This window comes from Populus euphratica, unplaced genomic scaffold (genome assembly GCF_000495115.2).
Source record: "Populus euphratica unplaced genomic scaffold, PopEup_1.0 scaffold78.1, whole genome shotgun sequence".
Taxonomy (NCBI): Eukaryota; Viridiplantae; Streptophyta; class Magnoliopsida; order Malpighiales; family Salicaceae; genus Populus; species Populus euphratica.
The window spans coordinates 587159-606812 of record NW_011499867.1 but is presented as its reverse complement, the minus strand read 5'-3'; the positions used below and the strand labels follow the sequence as shown (position 1 = coordinate 606812).

Sequence of the window (19654 nt, the reverse complement as noted above, 5' to 3'; positions counted from 1 at the left end):
GAATTGCCCAAAGGACAAAACTTGTGGGTCCCATAATAATAATAATAATAATAATTAAAACCTCCCTAACGAGGAGACCATTATAATAATAATAATAATATATTTTCATGAAAAAAATATTTTTTTTAAAAAAACTATCAACTAAATCTAAGAATTATTGACCCTACCTACCCATTTGCAAAAACAATAGCCTTGAATAGTAAGATGCGCTAGTAACCAGAAACAAGATTTTATAGCTAAATAAAATCTCAAAATAGACCATAAAAAAAAAGCTGGACCTCTATACAAGGAATAAAATACATACAAAATAAAGCAACTAGCAATACTACTGCTAAAATGACTAAATACAGAAAAAAATAAAATAAAAATTAAAACCTCCCTAACGAGGAGGCTACACAAGGGAATCGCCCGGAGGACAAACCTTGTAGGTCCCACAAAGTCTATCAGCACCTAACCACTTCCAAATGGGGCAAAGGAATCATGCAGCAACACTCTCTCTAAATAGGAGGAGTACAGAGCCATGCAAACTCGCCGTTTGTAGCCCTCTCTCTCTCTCTGGCCATTTGTGTCAATAAAAACGCGCTATCTCTCTCCCTCTTGGCCCTCCTTCTCTTCTCTTTTCTATATTTAGCAACCCAAAATAAAGCCCCTTTCTTTTTATCTAGAGAAATTAAGAAAGCTAAGTCCTCTGCTTTTCTTTTAAAACCTGACCATCGACATTGGTTCTTGATTTCAAAGACTCAGGTTTTTTGGTTTCTTAGGGGTTTTTGATCAATTGGGTCTTTGTGTTTTCAAGAGAAAATTATAATGGGGAGAGGAAAGATTGAAATTAAGAAGATTGAGAACGCAAATAGCAGGCAAGTCACGTTTTCAAAAAGAAGAGCCGGGTTGCTTAAAAAGGCTCAAGAGCTTGCCATTCTCTGTGATGCTGAGGTTGCTGTAATTGTTTTCTCAAACACTGGCAAGCTTTTTGAGTTTTCCAGTTCTGGGTATGCATGTATAATCTATGTTTTCTTCCCCCCAAAATATTGCTCATTGAGTAAAAATAAGTTCTTTTTGGTAAAGTTTTGGTACTTATGAGTATTTTTAGGTGATTGCATGTGTTACCTGGTGATAGCATAACTTCGTTGATTTATGTTGTGATTTTGGAGTCCATCTGAGCTATTTTACTTTTTTTTGCAGGTTTTTTAATAAAAAAATAGGATATATATATTTTTGTCCGTATTGATGAGCTTTTAGTTTAGTTTTTATCATGTGAACTTCATAAATTAACATGCGTTCATGATTTTTTTTTTTAAATTACCGTCGCAATTTCTTTTAATTAAGTGGTTAAATGGTGCAATCGTGTTTTTTTTTTTTGAGGGGGATTGTTAGCATGTTTTTGCATGCGACTTTGGATCATATCTGCTGGAATGGTTTTCTCTGAGGTTTTCTGAGATAGATTTTTGCAGGGATTTAGCTTACATTGATTCACGTGCATTTGATGTAGTAGGTTGATAGAGATACGTTTTCCTATAATTTTTTTTTCAGATTTAATTAAGTCGATTTACAAAATGGGGATTTTTTGCAATGTATGCAAAAGGATCGACGTTTTGGGTTTTTTCATCACTTTAATGGATGCGTTTTTGGGTGCTCTGTTTTCTAAAGATGTTTTGATGAGCAGCACACTATTCTGCCCGTGAATTTATTATTTAGTACATCAGTAGATCCTAAAAAATTTCTCCCTGTGGTGTAATCCTGGCAAATAAAGTAACGAAGCAAGTTAAATTCTAGCCTGTATTATTTAACTTTGTGGAGTTGTTGTGGCTTCTGCATGGAAATTCTTTATCTCTATGATTTTTGCTCTCGTACTTTCAGGAAATGAAGGACATTTAATCTATTGAATACTGACAGGTTTCAACATTATATTCTGCTTCTTTAGTCATGGATGTTTCGAATGTTCCTTCTACTTTCCTTTTCAACCTCTTCTCAAAATGTTTTATCACTCTGTTTTATTGTGTTTCATTTGTTTATTTGTCTAGGGAAAAATCTATGTTCTTTGAGTTCTTTCAAGTGTTTGTCAGTTTGCTTTATCTAAAACATTCTCAGCTAAAACAACAACAATATCTAGAACATGTAGGTGACGGAAAGTACTAAATTTCTCTTATTGGTCTTTTTTGGCAGCATGAAGAGAACACTTTCGAGATATAACAAGTTCTTAGATTCCCCAGAGCAGCCTAAAATAGAATACAAGGCTGAGGTAGTCTTCGATTCATGTTTTCACTAGTACCTTATGTTCTTGTGTGTTTGTGCATGCTGGTGGCATGCCTACTTAAACAAAGGTGGTGTTATTTTTGTTTCCTCTTATTTTTTGTTCTTCTGATACCTGGTCTCTTCCTTTTCTATGCTAGTATGGGCTTATCAAATTCAATTTTTAGAGAATTTATTTTGGAGAAGAGAATTAAATGTGAATACATGCAATTCCTTTCCTAGGCATTACAATTTTTCTTGGTTAGTTTTGATAACAAGCTCCATGTTATGCAATGCCTTAAAGATTGAAGGATGCTTAGGCATCCCTACCAAATTTATGATGTTTGATGACTTTTTTCCTGAATAAGCTTTGTTGTGAAATTGTATGCAAACTATCTATGTCCGCCAAGTTAAAACGAACAGTATAAAAGAAACAATTACTAACTTGTTCCCTCCGTTTTGACTTCTACATTTTGGGATCCCCAAAATGTTTGATAAATAGCCTCAGGCGGGATTGTTGATTCGGATATGAAGTAAAATTATCTATGGGCTTCATTGACCTCTGGATTTAGGGATCACACAAAAGGAGGAACCTAGAGCATTGCTAGCAGGATCATTGTCCTCCCCAAGCCCCCACGCAAATAAAAGATGTACTATGGAGATTTAAGGAGAAATGCTTCCTAATAGTAGAGTTAAAACAAAACACTAAGACAAAAATATCTCAAATTGGAAACACTGGAGAAAATTGATGAGATTTTGCACTTGCTTTGTCCCTTTTCACCCCTTAGCACTCGCAGAATATCATTCATTGTGCTTTTTTTGTGGTTTGCGCACGTACAAACTCTGCTTTTTGGATGAGATTCGTTATAAGGTGGAGCAGTTTGTTTTGATTAATTTTTTCTGTTGTACATTCTTCTTCAGAAACCAGATTTGAAAGAGGTCGATGTTCTAAAAGAAGAAATTGCAAAGCTACAAGTGAAACAGTCGTATGTCTGCACTAAATTATTTGATTAAATCAAATGTAGCTTTTGGAATTATGCAAGATCTTATTGTCTGTCTCTGATTCTGAACTTATAGGCGACTTTCGGGAATGGACCTGACTGGATTGAGCTTAAAAGACTTGCAACAACTAGAAAAACAGTTAAATGAAGGGTTGTTATTCGTGAAAGAGAAAAAGGTTCTGCTGAAATTTTCTTCTTTTGCTTATCCAAGCTTCGTTATGAAAGCAAAATTGAGAGATTTTTGTTTGTTGTGGTAAATTAACACAAGTTTTGCCTTTGCAGGAGCACTTACTGATGGAACAATTAGAGCAATCAAGAGTACAGGTAATTGGAGCTCTTAATGAAGCATGTTTTCCTTTGACCTAAATCCTTTTTTTCTTAGACAATGTACATTATGGTACTCTCCTGCAATCATCTTCAGACGGGGAAAAAACACTTGCTGAAAATTATTTTTTGTTATATATTGTCATAGATTTTTAGGACTAAGGTTATGATCCATCCTGTTATGAAAACTGATACTCCTTTTCAGAGTACTTCATTTAGTTTTTGGTTTCCAGGAACAGCGGGCCATGCTGGAGAATGAAACTTTGCGCAGACAGGCAAGGATTGTTTTCTGATACAACTATTAGTTTCTTTCATTTCTTTGAAAAGTCTGACATATATAATGGAATGTATTGTTTATTCTTTACATTTTGAAGATTGAGGAGCTTCGAGGTTTCTTTCCATCAACTGATCATCCAGTCCCACCTTATCTTGAATGCTATGCGACAGAAAGGAAGAATTCTCCCATAGACAATGGCGCCACAAGCCCTCCTGTAGCCCACTATATTTGCTCCATTGAGAAAGTCGATTCAGACACAACTTTGCATTTAGGGTATGCTGTTTTTCTTGCATTATTCACCCTCTATCCTCTATCTGACTGGCTGCTTGCGGCTGCCTATTGTTTCCTTTTCGTTTAGGTGATTTTGTATATAGATTTTTTTTTTTTGGTTGTGAACCCGCAGTTGCATTATCTGGTACTTCTGAGTTGGAACTTGACACCTGATCATTCAGTTCTCATGAATTGGCATACTGGTTTCTGTTGCTAGTCTTTTCTCCTTTGCTTCCTTGCACATTCAAACACAAACCAACCAAACTCTAGCTGAGGTTTAAAGTCTTCATACAATGTTTTGATAATTCATTTTCTTTGGGAGAGTTGATTAGGGATTTTCATAGATATGGACTTAACTTTCTTTTCATACCTTTCTTCTGGTAGCAGTGGTTCCGATCTCTCTTTTATTTACACGGATTCAGTCTCATTCTCTCTTTCACAAATGATTTGAAAGGGTAGCCTGATCAAACTATTGTTGCGAATAGCTACTAGCCTTCTATGTTACTGGTTCTCATTCTCATATACGCTCTACGTTTCCCAGGCTGCCTACTGACACCAATCGCAAGAGGAAAGCACTAGAAGGAGAAAGCCATTCCAATGATTCAGATAGTCGACTGAGCCTGCTGTAAATTTATCCTTCTTGCCGTTCTCCTTTAATGTTAATATAGCCAACAAAACTGAAAAGAATATGCCGCAGTTGACCAAAGTTTCTCTTGAGACATCAGTTAGGCCAATCAAAAGATAATCATGAAATTTGTGGCTTGCGGATATTGCTTTTATAGGAGAAAAGACTGAACTTTCCAGTGAGGCAGAAAGAAAAGAACTGTAGTTGGTTTGCCTAAATTTGAGATGGCATGTAGTGCTTAGTTTCTTGCAATGACTAAAATGATGAACTTAGCTTTTCCATATAGTACATGAGACGAAGGTTCACACTTCTTCATCCAATCATTTGAACTTGTTGTGAGATTAAAAAAATGCCTTGATATCTTATTGTTACCAAGCATTGCAGTGATGACTTGAGCCTGGGCGAGCCGCCTGGGTGGGAACGCCTCTGACCAGCTACACCACACCCCTCTTCGTTATTTTCCAGCCTGTTAATAGATGTAGAAACCTGCATCGCATCTGCTCTTACTGGATAAATATCGACTGTGTGGGTGAGATCACGGAGACAATTTTCACAAGTATTTAATAATTCGAAGTTCATAACAACGGAAAAAGGCGTTCTAACACTTACAAACGATTCTTTAGCTACAATCAGAATAATACAATCAAATAATACAACCTATATGCAGAGGATCAACATAACTATTGTTTCGTATGTCGAATGCCGTCAAGCAATTCATTTCTTCCAGCCAATATTTCGGAGAAGAGAGAGTTTACTTCCTTGTCCAAACCATCCAGCAGCTGCTCGAATGCTTTCAATCTTCTCTGCATCTCCTCAGCTCGATAACTTACCTTTTCATTAGCTGTGGCCGCTGCAATACAATCTGCTGCATCTTTCAGCTCTTTAACCTCCTTTAACACAACCCCTCTATCCATTACTGCTTCAGAAATACTCATGTCCAGTTTGATCACTGAAGAGTTAGAGAACATCCCAGTAGTCGATTTTCTCATCTCCAAGAATGCCCTGGCATCACCAGACAGACCAGCCAATAGAACATAACATACCCAGAATCCCACACTGTTTAATTCAATCAAAGCTTGATCAATGATCCATTCCTCACCAGAGCAGGGTCTTTCTTTCTCATCGTCAATGTTGTCTTGGCCTTTGAAATTCTTGATTGAACTGTTGAACTTGATTGCCTTGATATGCTCAATTGCCGAAGAAGGTGAACTCCCCAGGAGGCTCAAAGAATGAGCCAAAGAAAGCCGAACTTTTTCTAAATGAGACAGAGAAAAGCTAATAGAGTTAAGAAGATCCAGCAAGCTCAAGCTATACTTGAGATACTCTTCAACAGACTGAGACTTCCATTTGCTCATATGGTAGTCTATATCCACAACCAGCTTTGCAAAAGCTTTATTGATGGAGGGTATAAGCTGAAAACATTGTAGAACCCATGAGAAGGACAGGATTTCTGACCCGGGCTTCAAATCCAAGCACAGTTGGTGTACGCAATTTGAAACATCGGATCTAAAAGCCTGTAAAGAAGCAGATAAGGCTTCTGGTTGCTGGTGCTGATGATGATTCTCCATCTTGGAGTATAGCTTGCTAATCCTTTCCACCAAGAGTACCATTTGCAACTCAATACAAAGTAGGGAGCTTTTCTTTCTGGTAGGAACACAAAGGTATCTTTGAAAGTTTGGTTTTGGTCAATGTGCCTATAATGAATGCGATAATAAATGGTCGATATAGTAATAGTTCAACAAGTTGATATCTGACTTGGCTTAAGCCGAAACAGCAGCACAAAAGGTGGGCAAAACCAGCAATTCATGTGACCATTGGAATGTTAATAATAAACAAGGAAAAAAGGTGGCGGTCAAATGTGCTTATCTTATCGTATTGCATCTGCTTCTTCAGCTGCACTGAAACACGTTATGTTATGAAATTCTTCGAATAGTAAAGTCCCAACCACCGGTCAACAACATGCTTCGGAGGTCCACTTGTGCCTGCCTTCAGGGTCAAGCAAGACGAAGAAGGAAAACGAAAGAAAGAGGACCTTCACCTCCCCCGAATAACATCTGCCACAAATAGTTAATCAATATAAAAAGGTCGTGGATTGCTCGCTGACTGGAATCAGATAAGATCATCCTAGCTTTATATATAATAGGGGCATGTTCTTATTACACTCGGCCTTGTTAATGTGTTTATCAACGAGAATCCAAGTTCCATACAATATCAAATAATCCTTTCCCCTCAAGTTCAAGTGATCGATATAATAAAACTAATGTTTACTGTTGGATAATAGAAGTATGATGAACTTCTCCAACCAAATTTATCAAATATTTCTCACCAAAGTGATGATGAAATGATCAATAGAAATATCGTGTCTGTTCCTATCACCCCCCGAAAAAGTAACCTCCATTAAAGTACTATAGATTTTCGTGTGGGTTTCTCCTTCGGATTGTTGAGCTGATAAGCTTTTGACAGATGAAGCGATTCTATTCGCAAAGATACCTTTAATCTTGCAACTTGATGAAAGCTACACACGCGTGGAATATTAATAACGTTTAATATCAACATATTAAAATAAAAATTAATAATAATTTTAAAAAATTAAATAAAAATTAATATATTATAAAAAAATACTTTTATGTTAATCAAGCACATTGCACCGTAACACAAATTCTTGCATCAAAAGTTTTTGTAGCACCGAGTAGACTAGAAACTCATCTAATATTCTAAAGAAAACCAAGTTTACAAGTAATTAGTACTTTAATTTCGCTACAGGATATTGTACTGTCTCACCAGAGATAGGAACGAGGATCCGATTCCTCCCTCCAACCGAAATGGAAAAACAACGAGTGATGAAGCTCGAGATAATTACACATCAATCTGGACTTCTCAATTGATTTTCATTTAATTATTTGAGTTTTGTTCCTTTTTTTAACACAAGCTAGCAATAAATTTTTAAGCCTTGATATTTTTATAATTAATCACGTCATCTCTTTATTAATCATGTTTTCTTTTCCTCTTAAAACCTTTTTTGTGCAAGTGTCTCTCCATCAGAGACAGTCCTGCTGTGGCTGGGCTATGGCGGCCAGACTCGACCACTCTGTTCCAAAAGCATACCAGCCCAGGCTATCACCTCAAATGGGAAGTGGGCATGGGCTGATATGATATGGAAGGCCTCACAAACTACTGATGGGCCTCAAGGTGGTCTGTCCCCGAGTCTCTCGCCGCGATTTCCGAGTGGTGATATTCCTCGAGCCAGACAGAGGAAAGGAGGTCTACCATTCCATCTTTCTCTTCCTTGGAAGCGCATGAACAGACGGAGAGTGGTGCTCGGAATCAAATTGGTACCACTGAAGAATGAAAAGTGCTAAAAAACAAGAGTATGCCTTTGGAAAACTTCCAAAAAGATGACAGGCAACACTGACAATTATTGGGGGATGGCTTCTCCGCAGAACATGGTTCGATGATGTGGCTTCTTTGGGGACCAAAGGCGATGTAGAAAGGCTATTTCAGGTCATTAGCAGCAAAAAAAACTTTAATTTTTGTCACAGCTGCAAGACATTTTAGAGTAATATTACAATTTATACTTGTCGCAATTCCAAATTCCAAAACGGTATATATAAAGAAATTATAATTAAAAAAATGATATTCAATAAAAAAAAATTATGTTTGGGTAGAAAAATGTAGATTGGGGTTTAATTTTGTTGGATATCACGATAGCGACATCCATGACAAGCCATGTTTTTTAAATCATGGCCGGCTAAGATTGTGCTATCTCATTAGTTTTTATTTTAATTGTAATTACTCACCTATATTTTAATTTACTATGCTAGCTTTTTTAAATCAACAAAATTATACACGTGTTTTATAAATATATATATATATATTGAAATAATTAATTAATTCATATAGCCAGATTAAGCAATCTAAAAATACGTTAGAAACATATAGCCAGATTAAGCAATCTAAAAATATGTTAGAAATATGTTTTAAAAATATGATAAGATAAAAATGTGTTATTTTATTTAATATTTTTTAAAAATTTTTAATTTACTGATCTGATTTTTTAAAAAGATCCAATTTTTTATTATTGTTTTGTATGAATTCTTTTAATCTCATCCCATGCCCCACTTTTGATTGTTGGTTTGCAAAGGGGGAAAAAAACATCTCGATTCTCAATCCAACAGTTAAATTACTGCAGCAAATTTGGTGTGTTCTCGAACCAAAACCACATTCGAAACGCAGCCGACAGGAACGGCCGCCCCGACGGTCTTGTCATCGTCCTTTTAGCCAGCACCGCTCACTTCGGAGTTCTGACTGCACATTCTGTTCTATTCTCTCTGTGTGCCTTCGGTTAAACTGTCCATGGCGGTTAAACATGGTAGCTAAGTGCCTCATGGCTCCTGGCTAGTTGGGCTGGGGAGGGGACCCTATTCGTACATCACCTGTCTCCCCGTTGCCCTCTTGTAGGCTTGCACAGAACTTTTCCAGACAGTTGCAGCAAAACAAGGATTATTACGTTGACTTCAGTGGACCCCACAGCATGTTCATATTTTTTTCCAAGAGATGAAATGATGGGCCTTTGCCTCATAATTGCGCACTGTTATCCATTGATGCAAAGGTCAAAAAAACCACTCCCTGCTGCTTTCGGCTTCCCCGGCCTCGGTACCGTCAAGGGTAGTTCGATAATATATTATTCGCATACTGTACGGACTCCTTTTAAAATCGCCTATATTGGTAAAAAGTTATGCAGTAAAAAATAATGCATTTTAAATTATTTTGAATAGCATCACGTTTTATAATATTTTATGTTTTACTATTGCTATTTGTGATTGTTTTTTGTGATTGTTTTAAAAAATATATATAAATTAATTAATTTAAATAAAAATTAATTAAATTTTTTATAAAGATTCAATAATAAAAAATAAAATTTTAAAAAACTTACCAGAAATAAACGAATAATTTTTAAAAATAAGATTTTTGGTTGTCTCGTGTAAGATGATTTTAATCTAAAAATTTTCTATTTTTATACAATTTATTGTTTTAACCATGTTTAGGATATAAATAAATAAGAAAAATATAGGTATATATGAATATAATTTTTATGAATGTTTTTATTCATTTATTTAATATCAGTAGCAATTATAAAAAATAAAAAAATTATATAAATTATATTTTTAAATATTCTTTGATATTTTATTTTGATCACTTGTATTTAGTAATGTAGTTGAGAACTCTTGAAAAAAACCCTAAAGAATTAACAAAATTAGATATTGTTTTTTTTGTTGTTGTTAGTATTAGTAGCGACTGGAAGAAGAAATTATCGAAAAAAAATGAATATTTTGTCTAAAAAAGTCAAAGATAATATAAGATGTCAACCAAAAATATATTATAAGAAAAATTAATCCAATTTAATAATCTAATAAATTCTTATGTAATCTTCTTATTATTATTATTTTAGATTTTAATTGGAGGCCTTGGGTGATTTAATATACTTATTTTATATTATTTAAGGTTTTGCGCGGTGCATAAATGAATATAAAATCAAAAAATGGGATTAAACACTTTTTATAAATTACCTATTATTTTTTAGTCTCTTTCTTAATTAAAGACTAATAATTACTTTTTTTTCTACAAAAAGAAAAGTTAATTAAACTACGTATACTACCAATTTGCTCCATGCATGTGAAAAAGAAATAAAAAAGGGTATTAAAATTCTTATTTTAGTTATAAAACTAATAAAATTGAATTCATCGGGAAGAAAAACAAAGTTCGACTCATTATAATTATGATAAAATTGATCATCAAATGTTAATGCAATCAGTTCTTCTGTCTTCTTCATTGTTACAAGAGAGGCTCGGCAAGGAACCTTCGCGGGAAGGGTGTGATGTTGCTATTTGAGCTACAATCCGACCAATCTCGCTGGCTGTTTCTTCTATTTATGGAAAAAAAAACAAGAAACGTTTCAAATTATAACAACATGACAAAGATAATAATAATATATATTGGGATTGGTGGAGCAATTTTCCGATTATGAATTCAGAAGTAGTGTATGTACTGGTCCCCTGAACCGACGAGAAAGGAGCCACCAACCACCATAGCTATAATTAAATTCATTCCAAAAAGTTCATGATTATCCGAGTTATATTTTAATCCAAATGAAAATAAGATATCGGTCCGGTTAATTAATCTAGTCCGAAGTTTTATTAAGCCAGTATTAAAGAATTTGTTGGAAAAAAAAACGAATGAAACAATGGCTTTTAATTAAAAAAAATTCTTACTTTGATGATCCAATGACTTGGATTTTTATTCATGTCAGATATCATATGGTTGACAAGTATATTCTTAACTAAAAATTTATTTAAAATTAAATATTAAAAATTTAGTGAACAAAAACTATACAAATTAGAATATCATGTAAAGTATAGAAGAAAAATAGTTGTATATATAAATCTTGAATTTATAATTTTATTTTTTGAAAAAAAAGTTTAATAGTAGTTCTCTCCTTAGAGGTTGAAAAGATTTTTAGATCCTGATCATTATTGTGTTTTAAAAATATTTTTGAAACAATTTAATTTTTTTATTTTTTATTTTAAATTAATATTTTTTTGGTAATTTTAGATTATTTTGATGTGTTAATTTAAAAAATAATTTTTTAAAAATAAAAAAAATATTATTTTAATATATTATTAAATAAAAAATACTTTAAAAAGCAACAATAACTATTACTATATTTTCAAATAGGTTATAAATAATTAATTTTAAAAACTCTATCTCTGCATCAAGAAAATCCAAAATCACAAAGTAAATTAATACAAACTTTGAACAAGGACAATAAATCTAAAAAAATCTAAAAAAAATAACAAAAATGTTCCAAACAATAATTTTTAGATATAGTTTGAGAGATCTAGCTATTCAATAAGCAAGGAAATACCTTATTACAAGAAAACTCCATGTAAAATTATCAAAAACAATTCTGAACAGAGTGGACCTGTTCTTGTATATACACCAATTTGATGAACCATAAAAAATCTGCCAATTAAGTAATTCATATATGGGGGGAAATCCCCATCCAGTAATGTCACATGCTCACTTGAACACTCAAAAGCTTCAATTCTACAATCATGGCTGCATCATTTAGCCCGTCTATGGAAATTGAAAAGGACTTCCTCTTTCTGTGCCAGTTGCCAGATAACATGAGATATATAGTATAAAGAACTTCATCGAATCTCGAAGAGGAGTTTTGTCAAGAACTAGTATAAAGACAACGAAAAGTCTTGTCTTTGCATGCACAGTGATTGCTACAGGCTACCAACCGAAGCTTTTATTTTCCTCGTCAGTTTTAAGCTACTGGTTTACGTTAATAGTAACTAAGAAACAGATAATTATTACAGCTGATTCCTGCAAGAAGTGCAATGAGAGAAAAATCCACACTCGGATCCACCAGCACTGTTTTCCAAACCTGCTCATAATATTATTTTTATTTCTGATATATTTAAATATCAATTTCCCTTCTCTCCTTTTGTCTTGTTCCCCGTATTTATCGACAATGCTGCAAATAGAAGTTTTCATAAGTTGAAAGACAACATTACAGGTGGAAATTAGCTAAGAAGTTCCTTTTCTTACATTTCTTTTTTTTTCTTTTGGCTAGCTTGGATATATTTGACTAGTTTTATAAGTTCTAAAATTAATAATTATATAAATTTTAATATTTATAAAGTTTATAAAACTCAAATTATTAACCTTAAAAAAACAAACTTAAAATCTTATCAATAAATTATACCTTTTAATTTTTTTTGCTTGAAATTCTTTTTTTTTTGGATTTACGTGGGGTATCCGGGCCAGCTTACGCGCACCACAACTAATCTCCATGGCCCACTGAATATCCTGCAAACCCAGTGAGCAGGTAAGGCATCACGGGGATGACAGACGTGCATAGTAAAGTTCGAACCCAGATATAAAGAAAAGGAACAAACAACTCCCGCTAGATCAAAACCACAGACGTGCATAATAAGGTTCGAATCCAGATACAAAGAAAAGGAACAAGCTCCTCTCACCGCTAGACCAAAACCTGACTTGCTTGAAATTCTTATTTAGTTCAGTGCACGTAATTTGACGGATGTAATAGAAAAAACACCGGCTGCTCTGCTGTAGATCATTGCATCCAATCACTTAAGACACACATTGGCAAGGAACAATGATGATTCATCACTGATACGCATGTTCACTAACTGGCCAAACAAGTGTAACTCACATGGCACGACATGATTGGTGTGACCAGGGGGAAACAAAGAAAAATATATCATAAATTAATCTCCCAGGCACCATGACTGGACCCCTTCCCTTTAATTATTGTTAAAAAAAAATGGTATAAATCTCATATGCATTAGAAAATTAATCTTGGGGGTAACCATTACGTAATTATATAGACTTCATATTCTGATCTGGGGGCATTTTTGACTTTGTGGCGAGCTCTTTGCGAGTATAAAACTCCCCCATTATCTACAGCTACAGAGCAGGTGGATTAAGGCAATCTTCGTAATTTTTTTAGTGCATGTTTTGGAAGTAACGAAAAGAAATACCATGGAAAGTAATCCATGCTTGCTTCTCGTTGTCATTCTTGTTGTTTCTTGTTCTGTAGTTCAAAGCGAAGCGGCTGGCAAGAGGCAAAGCGAAGCACTTGGCCATCTCTACAAGGCCAAGTACTCGATGGGAAATCTTAGCATTGACAATAGTCTTTTTCAAGCTATTCAACATGTAGATACATCCAGGTTTCATGCTCAAGAGGGACTAAAAGAGAAGGATAGAATAGAGAGCTTGCCGGGACAGCCAAAAGTAGAGTTCTCGCAGTATGGAGGCTATGTTACCGTTGATGAATCTGCTGGACGAGCACTCTATTATTACTTTGCCGAGGCTCAACATTCTAAAGAGTCCTTGCCTCTTCTTCTCTGGCTCAATGGAGGTACACTCCCTCTTCTCTCATCCTTCGGCGTTTTCTTTCATGCTCTCTGTTTTTTTTCACTTCCGATATTTCAAAAATATCACTTTGCCAAAACAAATTGAAAATGTTCCCTTCATGTTAAAGAGGATTAGATGGTATATTAAAATGGATTGCTGGGTTCCTTTAATTAGCGCCTTCATTTTCTGTTTGGATCTTGGATATATAGGATCTTCTACTTTTTGTGTGTTCTTTCTTAATTTTTCTTGTTCGTTCACTGTTAATTATCAGAGAAGTAGAATATATGGAAATATCCCATAAAGTTCTCAAGTCTCCGCTCTCATATCTTTTCATCATTGTTTGCTACCTTTTCCTCCTTTTCTCTCTCACATGCCATGTGATTTTTGCTTCTTGCTAATATCGCCACAGTCTTGCATGACAGTATAAATACAAAACCGCCGGGATATTAAATAATCCTGATCAGAAAGCTAGTTTATTTATTTGGTTGTACAATACCTTGTTTTCTTAATTAGGTGTAACTAATTATCAGAAAGAGATTCTCTTTTAGCGCAGTGAGCCCTCATCGCCATGGGCCCTGGAACTTAGAAAAAAAGAAGAACAAAACATGAATTCAACAACCCCACATGGTCAGCTGGCACATGATGGCTTCCCAATCCCATAATTCACTCCCATGAGGATTTCTCGCCGTTCATGATGTAACCCTCTTAATGCTATAGACTAATGATTTACAAGTAATCATTCTCTCACACTACTCAAATGCTCAGGATATAATATCTCTGTCAAGTTGAAACCCCACCGTGCATCCACTTAAGAAGAACACTACTAATATGAAAAGGGGGATTGGATTTAGTGGCTGATGGCACATATCCCTCCTTGATCACATCATTTATAACTTGACTAACGTGCAAATTCCTTTTTTCTCCTCCAAAAATATCATATAAAAAGACTAATTATTTGCACTCTCTACTCTAAAGAAGACCTTAATGTGCTTAGTGACCGTATATTTGCTTGAATTGTTTTTTTTATATAGAATGCTTCCCTCTTTCTCTTTTCGTCGCTAGAGCAAATAACGCTTAAGTTCACTCGCATTAGCCACAAAATAATCATCTTGGCAATCTTGATGAAGAATTACTTCAATATTTTAGACCCTGTGCGGTGAATCTAGCTAGCTTGCCACCGTATTTTAGACCCTGTGCGGTGAATCTAGCTTGCCACCTTCTCATCTGCGAGGCCATTTGCCAGATTCATAGCAAAAAACCAAAATTGACACTTTGCAAATTTATAATCTCTAACTAATTGCGTTTTGCGTACTAATAATCGTTTATTAGGTAGGATATTGGATTTAATAATTTCCACCCCTATTTTTTAGTATGTATGAAAATTAAACCAAATGGGACTAAAACTTTAAAATGGAGAGAGAGAGAGAGAGAATCATATTTTTACATTTTTTAAAACAAAAAACAAAAACGCATATAAATATTCCTCGACAAATAAAAACTATTTTGCATTTCCGTTCCCTAAAGCTTTGAACTCCATTGCCTCATCTCCCATGGCCGCTGGAGAAAACCCAAAGAGAGAAGATGCTGACCCCTTCTGATGGGCACAAAACTAATACATGTTTTCTTGCTCTCTATGTGTGTTTATATACATGATGTATGTTTGTAAGTTAGAGAGAGAGAGTCTGATATCAAAAGGCTTATTTTGCCTAACAACATAAGTTTATTATTATGGTGGTGGTGGTGGCGGCGGCGTGTTCTAACACAAAGATTGATTTCTTTATTGTAGGCCCTGGTTGTTCATCTTTGTCATATGGTGCAATGCAAGAACTTGGACCATTTCGAGTATATAGTGATGGCCAAGCACTTTATAAAAATAGACATTCATGGAATTATGGTATAGATCTTTAACTTTTATAAATGGTTGTTAATTTATTATTTACATTTAATGCTATAAGCACAAAGGGATAAAAAAATGGTTTTCTTTTTCAGCTGCCAATGTTTTGTTTCTTGAATCTCCTGCGGGAGTAGGGTTTTCATACTCAAACACGACATCAGATTACAAGAAAAGTGGAGATAAAATGACAGCTGAAGATAATTATGTGTTCTTAGTGAATTGGCTAGAGAGGTTTCCTGAATACAAAGATAGAGATTTCTACATATCAGGTGAAAGCTATGCCGGGCATTATGTGCCTCAACTTGCACACACTATTCTTTACCATAACAACAAGGCTAAGAAGACCATTGTCAATCTCAAAGGAATTCTAGTACGTATATTCTCCCTCAATCCACCTGTAATCATATTTAAGGAATTAAATTTTAAATTTAGACTAAATCACCATTCAAAGCCATCCCTTTCCCTCTTGGCTAGATTTCCTCAGTAGGTCAGGTTCGGAAAATATTTTCCAACTTGCAAACAACTTGCATTTCCTTTTAAATAATTACAATACTTGACTTGCACATGACAGCATCATTGGATTTACGCAAAACTTGGTAGATGTGGATCGGTCGGGGTGTCCTTCGGCCCCAAAGGGGGCAAGGCAGCCCACATTCCATTATTTGTGGTAGAATTAGATTGTTCGCTAGAATCATTTAAGATATTGAAAAAAAGAGAGGAAAATCTCAAGTGACTTGAAAAAACAACTAACAAGAGTCTTACTAGTGCAAATTATTGGCTTACATAAGAGTAATGTTCCATTCTCTTGTGGAAATTGCAGATTGGGAATGCAGTGATCAATGACGAAACTGATAGTATAGGGATGTATAGCTATTTCGGAAACCATGCTCTAATCTCAGATGAGATGGTTCAGAAAATACTAAAATCTTGCGATTTCTCACCCAATGCGACATCCCAGTCTGATGAGTGCAATCAAGCAGCAGAAGCAGCAGGCAAGGATACTAGTTATATCAATATATACAACATCTATGGTCCATTGTGCCTTCGTGAGGGTACCACAGCAAATCCTAAGAAACCTTCTGTAAGTAATTAAGACATTTGTTTTATAAAACTCATAAACTATACAAAATATCCCTCCTATTAATTTGCTTGACTACATATCTTGTGCCGCAGCTGGTGGATTTTGATCCATGTTCTGATTATTATGTGTATGCTTATCTCAATCGACCTGATGTCCAAGAAGCCATCCACGCCAATGTCACCAAACTTACTCATGATTGGGAACCCTGTAGTGATATCATACCAAGTTGGTCAGATAGCCCTTCAACAATTATTCCGCTACTGCAAGAATTCATGGCAAACGGTCTACGAGTGTGGCTATTTAGGTAAAGTAATAATGAGCTCAATTGGATATATATATATATATATATATGTTCTCTCATTATATCACATATGTTAGTGGGTTCTTAATTAATTTTTAGTATAATATTGTCTTGCACTTTGTTGAGTAGGGTCCTAATTAACTTGATAATAGCTAGCAAGACTCATATACTTCAGTGACACTTCGTAAATGTTGTTAATTTACAAAAGGTAAATAAGGTTAATTATCATAATTTGTAGCCAATGCCATTTCCAACATCTCTAATTATGTTTGCTTCTTCTTCTTCTTCTTCTTCTTCTTTTATCAAAAAGAGATATGAAGTGATCGTATGATCTATTCTAATGATAAATCTTCATTGCATGTAATCTCAGTGGTGACACAGACGGAAGGGTGCCATTTACTTCAACTCAATATTCTATAAATAAGATGAAACTCCAAGTTAAAACCGAATGGCATCCTTGGTACGTCAAAGGGGAGGTAAGTGCTTTTCTTTTTTTCACCGCTCAAATGTTTTCTTTATTTCTTCTCCCAATTGAGCATAGGAAAACAGAAATCCAAACCAGCCCTAAAAATAGGAATTTATATTATTAATGTTTGTAATTATAATCCCGAGATAAATGATACATCTTGTGATATTAGTCACAACTCACAAGAAAAAAAAAATTCATAAAAAAATAAAACGTGAGTCTTGTACGAACAACAATAGAAATTTTCATGCCACAAAAAAAGTTAAAAAAGAAAAGAAAAGGAATTCTATCCCCATTTATATTTCTAATCTCGAGCCAAATGGTCTCTCTATATATATAATCATCATCATCATCATCATCATGTGATAATCTTGCATATCAAGATATATAATTAATTAATCAGCATTCAATAGTTCTACGAAATTGTAGAAAAAATATGAAATAATTTTGCTTTTTTGTAGGTGGGAGGATACACACAAGTGTATAAAGGAGATTTAACATTTGCCACCGTGAGAGGCGCAGGGCATCAAGTGCCAAGCTATCAGCCATTGAGAGCACTTTCATTGGTCAAGCACTTCCTTGATGGCACGCCTCTTCCTGATACTACGAGATATTAAATCCATTTCTTTGTAATTTTATTCAAACCATCATTTCTTATATATTTATAAGAAATACTATTCCATAAGGCTAATTAGAAAAAGGGAAGTTTATTTCTTTCAATTTAAATAAAAATATAGTAAATTTTAAAGTCTTACTAAAAAAATTAACAAGTATCTCTAGCATTTTTGCTCTATGGATAATCTCCAAATAGGTTTCTAATAAAAATAATGTTACACAACATGAATATGGAAGTTATATCTTTTACTTGAAAAAAATATTAAATTCACCTATTTTAGTAATGTGCATGATTCTTCTCAATGAAAAATGTCCAAAATATCTCACACTACAATATTAATCCTTAATTGTATACAAAAACTGAACTCTTAAAAAATGTTTGATTGACTATTATATTCTTAATATGTGTGTGTATGTATGTATCATATTTCTATTATTAATATGTAATTAAATTCAACCCATCCCTAATTAAGAAAAACAAAACCAACATTGAAAGAAATTATTAAAACCTAAAAATTAATTGATCTTGTTTTTATTTATATTTAAATTATTAACCATATAAAATCTCAAATAACACTTAATAAGTTTCTTACATATTACTCCTAATTTAGAAAGAATATTATTAACACTTTTTTTGCCGATGAAAACTTTAAAAATACTTGAAAAGAAGCTTTAAAAATATTCAATATATACTATTACACGACTCCTCGTTTGTCTTAGCAACAAACAACATGTTGTTTATTTTTTTTTTTTAGATTTATAATTTATTATTTTATGATCTAAATAATAAATGATTTGGTGTTGCCAAATTTTTTTGAACTATGTAATCAGTCCAAGATATAAGAAATTAACACTCTATATTTAGAAAGTAATTATGATTTTTATTCCATGGATAACTACAAAAAGATCTTGTGATTTGATTTTGACAGTCACGTTTATAAATAGAGAATCTGGTTTTCCTTTTAATTTGATATTTATTTATTTTCAAATTCCTTGTTGATTTTTTCCTTTTGGTAATATTTAAATAGGGGTCAAGGACATCTTAGACATTTGCTTTCAGACCCGAGTAAATTACAGGATTTTATTGAATTGGTTTTTATCTTTAGGGACCTTTTGGAGGTTACCAGTATTTACAAGGAGATATTAGTATTTTTCTCAGAAAAATAGAAAATGGAACCGCAAATGGCTGCGGGACCGGAAACAATACTTGATTGATTCGGTCTTATCAAGACATGCACAAGCACCTGGAAACTCGCATCCTTTCAGTTCCAGGAACAATGGTCAAACACCTGAATTTCGAAGCTGAGAGAACCTCACGTTATCAGAGAAAAGTACGAGGATGTCTTTCCCGCTAACATTCTATTAACTGGTCAACGGGATCTCAGAAACTAACTGTGGAATCGGGCTCAGCTATTGTTATCGATCTTATCACAAAGAATAAAATAAATATTAATAGGAATCACAGTCATTTGCGGTTAATTAGGCGGCTCATGTTTATAGGAAAGTAAATTAAATAATTAAATAATTTAATTTCATTGGAAACTAGGATAAAAAATTAAATAAAAAATAATTTCTAAAAAGCCCTGTGAATTTTTTTTTGGGTGATTTTTTTTAGAAACTAGTAT

General features: G+C 34.0%; 2 protein-coding genes across 4 annotated transcripts; both read left to right on the top strand.

The window, feature by feature from the left end:
• The first annotated feature begins 512 nt into the window (after positions 1 to 512).
• On the top strand, positions 513 to 5987 carry AGL15 (AGAMOUS-like 15). Of its 2 annotated transcripts, none has more exons than XM_011027205.1 (8): positions 513 to 989; positions 2164 to 2239; positions 3151 to 3215; positions 3307 to 3406; positions 3513 to 3554; positions 3794 to 3829; positions 3929 to 4104; positions 4643 to 5987. In XM_011027205.1, the coding sequence occupies exons 1-8, from the start codon at positions 808 to 810 to the stop codon at positions 4728 to 4730; spliced, it is 765 nt and encodes a 254-aa protein (XP_011025507.1). In that variant the 5' UTR covers positions 513 to 807; the 3' UTR covers positions 4731 to 5987. The 2 variants fall into 2 exon arrangements, with proteins under 2 accessions (XP_011025507.1, XP_011025506.1); XM_011027204.1 differs by having other exon boundaries at positions 516 to 989; positions 3788 to 3829.
• A 7231-nt stretch (positions 5988 to 13218) lies between these two features.
• Positions 13219 to 18131, top strand: LOC105126358 (serine carboxypeptidase-like 40). 2 transcript variants are annotated; one of them, XM_011027202.1, is made up of 7 exons: positions 13219 to 13676; positions 15459 to 15566; positions 15662 to 15936; positions 16387 to 16647; positions 16740 to 16951; positions 17319 to 17424; positions 17876 to 18131. In XM_011027202.1, exons 1-7 carry the CDS (start codon positions 13298 to 13300, stop codon positions 18029 to 18031), a joined length of 1497 nt encoding a protein of 498 aa, XP_011025504.1. In that variant the 5' UTR covers positions 13219 to 13297; the 3' UTR covers positions 18032 to 18131. The 2 variants fall into 2 exon arrangements, with proteins under 2 accessions (XP_011025504.1, XP_011025505.1); XM_011027203.1 differs by having other exon boundaries at positions 17319 to 17408; positions 17876 to 18012.
• The last annotated feature ends 1523 nt before the right edge of the window (positions 18132 to 19654 follow it).

Coding starts and splice junctions, on each gene's coding strand:
- AGL15 (XM_011027204.1), top strand. CDS start 808: ATGGGGAGAGGAAAGATTGAAATTAAGAAGATTGAGAACGCAAATAGC. Junction 3,407..3,512: donor TATTCGTGAAAGAGAAAAAG/GTTCTGCTGAAA, acceptor TTGCCTTTGCAG/GAGCACTTACTGATGGAACA. Junction 3,555..3,787: donor TAGAGCAATCAAGAGTACAG/GTAATTGGAGCT, acceptor TTTGGTTTCCAG/GAACAGCGGGCCATGCTGGA.
- LOC105126358 (XM_011027202.1), top strand. CDS start 13,298: ATGGAAAGTAATCCATGCTTGCTTCTCGTTGTCATTCTTGTTGTTTCT. Junction 16,648..16,739: donor CAAATCCTAAGAAACCTTCT/GTAAGTAATTAA, acceptor CTTGTGCCGCAG/CTGGTGGATTTTGATCCATG. Junction 16,952..17,318: donor CTACGAGTGTGGCTATTTAG/GTAAAGTAATAA, acceptor ATGTAATCTCAG/TGGTGACACAGACGGAAGGG.